This window comes from Mytilus galloprovincialis, chromosome 6 (assembly GCF_965363235.1).
Source record: "Mytilus galloprovincialis chromosome 6, xbMytGall1.hap1.1, whole genome shotgun sequence".
In the NCBI taxonomy this organism is placed as follows: Eukaryota; Metazoa; Mollusca; class Bivalvia; order Mytilida; family Mytilidae; genus Mytilus; species Mytilus galloprovincialis.
The window spans coordinates 27,698,526-27,706,659 of record NC_134843.1 but is presented as its reverse complement, the minus strand read 5'-3'; the positions used below and the strand labels follow the sequence as shown (position 1 = coordinate 27,706,659).

General features: G+C 30.6%; 1 protein-coding gene across 1 annotated transcript; it reads left to right on the top strand.

The window, feature by feature from the left end:
• The first annotated feature begins 783 nt into the window (after nucleotides 1–783).
• Nucleotides 784–7,577, top strand: LOC143079305 (GTP-binding protein Rit2-like). The gene is made up of 4 exons (XM_076254571.1): nucleotides 784–1,476; nucleotides 3,328–3,410; nucleotides 3,794–3,977; nucleotides 5,993–7,577. Exons 1-4 carry the CDS (start codon nucleotides 891–893, stop codon nucleotides 6,262–6,264), a joined length of 1,125 nt encoding a protein of 374 aa, XP_076110686.1. The 5' UTR covers nucleotides 784–890; the 3' UTR covers nucleotides 6,265–7,577.
• Nucleotides 7,578–8,134: the final 557 nt, after the last annotated feature.

Here is an 8,134-nt window from a genome sequence, read left to right as displayed (position 1 = left end):
TCGAGATAATGATATAATAAATCGAGATAACGATTTAATAATCCGAGATCTCGATATAACAATTTCGTTTTATCGAGATAACGATATAATTTTTATCGAGATCTCGGTAAAACGGTAATGTTTTATCGTGATCTCGAATTAAAAAAAAAATATTTTCTAATGTTTTGTGTGTCCCCTTACGGCTTCCGTATATTTCAACCAATTTGATAAAAAATAAAAAAAATAAAATAAACGTAAACATACAAATTTTTTTAAAGTTCAATACTTAATTGAAATGATATCTACATACATGTATATAGCAGGTTATTTGTATTTGCGATTTGCATTCAGAAATGATAATTATTATTTGTATAAACATCCCGTTTCAGTATTACAAATTTAGTAGATATTTTTAATACCTCTTAGATCAAAACTTTATAATTTCATAATTTCATAATTATATAAATACCGTATTGATTTACTATTACACAAGAGAAAAGTGCATATATTAAATAAATAACTAATATACAGTTTGATAAACTGTTACTCAATCTAGCACAAATATAATTTTGCCCTTTAGCAAATAAAGGTTTTATCTCCCCAGCGTAATAAACCAAAAGGCCAATGTACCGTTTTAACTTTGTGATTCCTATTGCAATATCCCGCCGATATTAAATTGTAGTAATAAATTGTTATCGTATACAAGATGTTCGACGTCACTGGAAGCGATTAAACCTCTGTATTATTGACATCACTGAAACTGACTCAGGCAACCACGTGGTTCATTAGATATTTACAGAACGAGATATAAATACATTAAAACTATTGGAAAACATCAGTGAAAATTTAAAACTCTGGAATAACAGCGGAACAGATATTTTATTTTAAATCTTGAAAAGCTTATACAAGTTATGACTAAGCACTCGGGAAAGAAAAGAAGCATGATTCAAAACGAAAATGTTGATATAAATGTTGAAGATTACATAAAGCCGAAATTTACTTTGTATCCGGAACTTTTAATCCCAGATGGAATTGAGTCTCGCTCGGAGCCGAGTTCAAGAACATGTTCCTTTAAAGACAGGACGAGACATAAAAATTTAATAGAAACGGAGGATTTGAGGCGTAGAAACAGTTTACCAATTTCAACAGAAAATTTACTTTCAGTATCATATAACGACTTAAGAGATGCTTACAAACGGCCCATCAAACGGGTCCGGTCTTTCAAAATGACATCTAAAGGACATACAAACGGACATGAACAGAATAAAAACTCTAGAAGGTCATCTGTAAATCCTTCTTTTGTAGAAAAAGACTTAAAACGGCAAAGATTTCCTAGTGACAATTCAGACGATAGTGCAATCACGTGCAGTTGTTCTTCTTCATGTTCCAGTGGATATTATAGAGTTCTAATAATAGGAGCTAATGGTGTCGGAAAAACAACCCTAGCTAAACGTTTCATGACATCTGAATACATGTCGTCATTTGAAATTGGAAATGGTAAGTTTTACTTAACAATATAGACTAATATAGACTATTATTAACCAACTAAGTGCATTATTGCCAAAAGTGACTGTTTATTAAAAATTACATATTTTCTGTAATGGCCCTGTTTTTCTGTAATGGCCCTGTTTTTTTCTGTAATGGCCCTGTTTTTCTGTAATGGCCCTGTTTTTTCTGTAATGGCCCTGTTTTTCTGTAATGGCCCTGTATTAATGCCCAGTTTGTCTGTATTGAGCCCTGTTAGGGTTTTTAATAAAGTTAATAAAACTAAGTTGTAAAGAGTATAATACCTTTTTGTATTTTATTTAATTTAGTAACCAGCAACCAACATTAAAGAACCATATAAAGGGATCACTGTTCATCCTGTTTTTTAACACATATCTCTTTCAACTTAATATCTTGGATATTTGGTATATTTAAAGCTTTATAATGGTGAAGTACAAATTATTTTGTTCAAACTAAACTGTCATTAAAAGAGTAAGACAGTACATCAAGTTAGCAGCAACACATACACTTTTGTTCAGTTGGTTAATAAATGTATTAAGAAATGGGTGTTTTTATAATGGCCCTGTTATATGTCCTCGGTCAGTAATAATGGCCTCGGATGTCTGTAATAGCCCTCGGCGTTGCCTCGGGCCATTACAGACTTTCTCGACCATTATAACAGACCTTGGACATATAACAGGGCCATTATAAAAACACCCATTCATTAATACTATAATATAGACTAAGATAGACTAAGTGTCCTTTACTCTTCCGGAGCACCTGAGATCATCTCTAGTTTTTGGTGGGGTTCGTGTTGCTTATTCTTTAGTTTTCTTTTGTGCCATGTGTACTATTGTTTGTCTGTGTGTCTTATTCATTTTTAGCCATGGCGTGGTCAGTTTGACTGTCCCTCCGGTATCTTTCGTCCCTCTTTTACATTTTGAATGCATGGAAAGAAACTAAAACTACATGTGTTTGTACTGGTTCGTAAAAGTCTTATACAAACATTTTTATATTGTTTCTTTTATGTTGTTCGTGAATTTGAAGCAAAGTTATTGACAAAAATGTAATGGTACTATTCTGGTTGCACTCAAAAATATAAACTCCCAGGCATAACATGGTGCATGTCAGAAGCGTGTTACGTCTTCGAAAGACTCGTGAGTGGCGCTCGAATAAAAAAGTTAAGTATCTTTATCTTCTTTCGGCCACTAAAATTTATTTTGAGATTGAATTATTTCTTTTAATTAAAGTAAACTGAAAGTGATATATTGTGATATACATTAATCTTATAACGAGACTTGACACATTCATTTATACTCAGGTTACCTTTTAATTAAGTATTCAGTTGTTAGGAAGGTATTTTATCTTTTTTTTAATCAGTCTAGTAAATTATTAATGATCTCAAAGTCATTTAGCTGTAACATTTCTAATTTTTCTGAATCATAGCTCTGACGCTGTTTTGTTTTGAATGTACACAAAATGATGTAGCAATCTAATAAAAAAAAATAGATACAGTCATCTGTAAATAATGCAACGAAATAAAAATTAAAATACACTATTTTTTTAATAGTGAAATTAAAGAAATCGATGCAAAGTTGATAAAACCACTTTAAACAAAATGTAACTATTGCCATTATTATCAATCTTTTATATTTTTTTGTTCTTCATGCATTGCTTCAGGACTACATGCCCTTACTTAACGCTACACATTGAACTTTATATATTCTTGAAATATGCATAGTATGATCCCTTGTCGAAAATTCTTGATAGAATCATATAAAAATCACACGACGTATAGAATATGAAAATATATAACGAACAAAGAAATATAAGTCAATACAATATTTGTACATTATTTTTCAGAGGACGATGATGATAAAATGTTATCAGTATTGGTAGATGATGAAGAATCAACCATGGAATTTATTGACCACTCAGAACACGAGGTCAGTAAACATGTTAACATTTTTATTCTATTAAACAATATTGAGAGCGGGTTCAAACCTGAACAATGGCAAAATTACTATTTTACACTTGTAGAAATTATTAGTATTTTAGAGTGCAAACTGCAAGAAGACATTTTATGATCAGTAACGAATTAGAAATGTTACCTATATATATAGCTTAAGTTAAATGTGGTGTTGATCCTATTGTTTTATTCGTTGCTGTCACAAAACCAATCTTCTTTTATGGACTTTAAACGAAAAGAAAGGAAATAGACTTATATTTGAAATTTTCGTTAAAACTAACATTCAAATTGATAATGGTAATAAGGAAACAGTTTTCATCACATACAAACTTATAATATATAGTTTTTCATATTTAATAGGAAGACCTTGACAGATTTCCTGTAGATGCCTATATAGTAGCGTTTTCCGTCCACGACAGTGATTCCTTTGAAGTCGCCAAACAGTACTTACAAAACATACGATTTGAACTGTTCAGTGACAGACCTATAATACTAGTGGCCAATAAAGTAGATCTGGTACGAAAACGACAGATATCCACTGAAGGTTAGTATTAAATATATACTTTCTAGCTCTAGCATTTTTCAAAAGATGCAAATTTAGATTAAATCCAAACTTGCCATATTTCAACCGGCTGCTTTAAATATAAAAATCATCATTTAGATAATCCTGTGTGTAGATAGGACTGTCTGGTTCTTAACATGATAATTTAATTCGAGCGCAACTGACGAGTCTTCTGTAGGCGTAACGATATGAACAAATGCCTTTGATGAGTTTTCAATTGGTTTAACAGGTTCATTTTCTAAGGTCTCAATTTTGAAAGATGTTTTTCTCTTGGGAATCTTGTATAGCACGGCTAATAGATAGAATCTTTGAACTGACAATTTTAAATATTAACTCAAGTGTTGAAACCTCTTTAACTGCATTGCAGATCTATATTAATAGATATAAATACACACATATAGTCGGCATATGTTTTTTTTTGTTTATCAAAATTTAATGCAACCTTAGGATTTTGGATGTTTTTCAATTTTTTGCTGGTGATTAATTAAGATGATTACATCTTTTAATTCTACACTTTTATGTTACATGCATAGCCTTGACTTCAAGCTGTTCATCATGGCCCGGTAATTGTAACGTTATCTTCTAGACAAACTTTCTATTAAAAAGTATGGGTGTGGTATTGCAACTTTATCTACCCTATGACTTCTTGAAGTTTACAGGGCAGTAGTGACGTCAACGTCTGAGTTTTATCACACAACACGTGATAATCCTAGATTTTTATTTAAAATTTATGTTTTTAATTACTAAAATATCTATCCTCTAAATAAAAACCAGCCTCTCTTAGGAAAAAATATGATTCGAATGCTCGTGGGAATGAATCTTTTCTTAAACACGATACAAAATTAAACCTTCATGTATAAATTAAATTATAAATAGTTCAACGGTTTTACATTTGTTTACCAATAACGTCCAATTAATCCCTTATCTGTTTTCTAAAAAAAGTAACATGTTAGTTATTTTTACCGATAATCATTCCAATGAGATCAGCAAAGATAAGGCTATATCTAATTGTAGCTCTTTCATGGATCAAGTTACTTTAATTTTTTGTATTCATCAGACGATGAGTCAATTTGCTGAGAAAAAGTTATGATGTGTAAGATTAATGAATCATTAGGAAATATTTAAAACATTTGATTAATTGATTTTTATTTGCAAAGCATTTAGTGTAGCATATCTAAAGATGTACAATGGTTTAGAAAAATAGAAATAACTTGAAGCATTTAATTATTAATGTGTATAGAAGGAAATGTGGGTATACGTCATTGGGAACCTTCGCAACCCAACAATACAAATAATAAAAATCTGTCAATAGACAGTCTTGAAAATGGAGAAGTTGAACTTTAATATTGATTTTTCGTAAGGTAACAACCATTTAACGTCAAGGGGAAGGGGTTGGTGGTATGTTTTTTTTTGTCGGAGTCAGAATTCTTTTTTAAGCATGTTTTTTTATCTGCTTAACCAAAATATTTTTTCCCATCAATTTGGGGATCAGAATATTTAGAAGAAAAAACACACCCCCCCTCTTTTAAGTGAAATGGTCGTTCCCTTAACCCTCAATTAAACATTCCAATTTACCATAACCCCCATTTATCATAGTAATTTCTACGCAAACATACGGTTAACATCCTTTAAATTAACTTTCTATTACGTTAACATGATACCATCCAATATCTGATTTGTATCTGAAACTCTTATTTTGAATTATCTATAACATGATTTGCTCGGTTGCTTATTTCCTTCACGTGAATTCAATTAATGTGCACGAACCTTATAAGGCAATGTCAACGAACTCCCTTATTAAGTAATACAAATGTCAGTATTAAGACTTTCCGTCTACAACCGACGACTATTAGTTCACACTTCAATTTAATTTTCCAATCTTCATGTCACAATAAAACACTTTCTAAGGCTTAATTTTTTTTATTAAATTGATTTACTTGTGTACTACGTTGTCATTAAGTTTGCTTTACATTCTGACGTGTCTTTTTTCGTTTCAGAAGCCAGACAAATAGCCAAAGACTACGACTGCAAATATATAGAAACGTCAGCAGCTCTTAATCATAAAGTCGATGAACTGTTAGTGGGATTATTGAAACAAATAAAGCTCAAACTTAACCCAGAGGCAATAGAAAAGGCTACTGCTAATATGATTGCTCAAGATCAATTGGAAAAACCTTCTTCGGGGAAAGGACCGAAAAAGTTATTGAGTAAATTGTTTAGAAAAGGGTCAAAGACAAGATCAACGTGTGACAATTTGTTCGAGCTGTGATGAAATAAATGGACTTGATAAACATTAACTTATAATGTTCTTAACACATCAGACAATCAAAGCAGTGAATCAAAAACATAGCATTCTTTGCTATTGAACTGTATTAACCGAACTACTACAGACATACAGAAACAAAATGCCAGACGTATAATATTTCACAATGGCAATCTTAACTGCTACAAAACAATTGAAATGAGCATTTAAAGCAGAATCAAAAACAAACGAATCAAGATACATTAGTGTACGTATTCATTCAATTTGTTTTAGTAGGGTAAAAACTAGATCTCGTGCTGAGGATCTTGTACCTAATATACTGTTGCCGTTGTCTTAAAATTATGTCTCAAATAAACAAATATCTGAAATATTTGTTAAAAATATGTAAGAATGACGCAAGTCAAGAAATGTTTAATTCTTTTACAAGTAAAGTAATAGTTTATAATACGTTGTGTTTTGTTATTTGCTACAATGTAAGTGCCAAAGTATGCATTCCACAAGTAATATTGCCAATATTGCAACCCATAAAAATGAAGTGCCTAAAAGTTTTTGCAATATTTTATTACACTTCTGTAGTGTCATGCAACTCAATGTTTAATATTTACTGTTAATTCTGTTACAAAAAAATAACAAAGAGAAATAGGTTTAAATACATATAATTATAAGTTTAAAACATTAATTTGCTCGCACAAGACTCTTGCTGCAATAAGAAAAAATCTATTACTTGTAGGATGTACATAGTGATTTGATAATCAAAATAAGAAAATCGTTTGTTTTTGTTTAAGTATAATTAGATCATATAAAAGTTTAACTATTGAACACTATGTTTTTGAGGGAATAGCCAAAGAAAAGCCATGAAATGGGAAAATGGAGGGTCAAAAGAAAGTTATCTTGCTCATACAATTTGTTCAAATACATTGTACTTGTAGCACAATAAGATTGTGACCCTAATTAGAAGTGCATAGAGTTATAACATTGATATTGTCACTTAGTAAAATCATGAGCAATAATAAAATTGTGTGCGCAATTTTATAAAAATATATAGTATGTGAGTTTAAATGGTTTAGCATTATTGTTGATGTTGATATATAATTCCATAATAGATGAAGAGTTCATCAATATTGATTGCCTGACTTTCATCACAGTTGGCATACATTGAATGATGGTTGTTTATTTGTTGAATATAATGTGATACCATTCCGTTAAAGATATAATGACTTTTGTATATGTTTTGTATATAAATAAATGTATATATATATATATATTTGCATTGTTGATAAACTTTTGCAGAAAAGTAAATAAATATAATGATAGTAAAATATTTTTGTAATCTTTTATGTCATTTATGAAATCAAAATCTTATAAAGAACATTCTGTTTTTAAATAAACTGGGTAATTATCAAAAAATAAAAATAAGATGTGATATGATTGCCAATGAGACAACTCTCCACCACAAGAAACCAAATGACACAGAAATTAACAACTATAGGTCACCGTACAACCTTCAACAATGTGCAAAGCCAATACCGCATAGTCAGCTACATGTATAATTCTTGGCACGAAATGAAGAAAACATTCCTCTGCTGTTTGATATCATATGTTCATCGAATTCATGTAAATTTTGCCGGTACCATTATTTGGCGTCTGAGATCTCTGACTTGGCAGACGTCATCTGTCGCCTTTACCTCCAAAACCGCAAAGTAAAATCTTAATAATGATGTGCTAAATTTCTTCAAATCAGAAAAAAAAAATCGACACCCATTATTTGGTTATTTTCCCTGAAAAGTACATTTAAAAAAAGAGTTTGGTTTATAACTATGAAAGCTTTTATCGACATAGAAATTTAATAAGCAAAAATAAACAGCAAGACACCAGA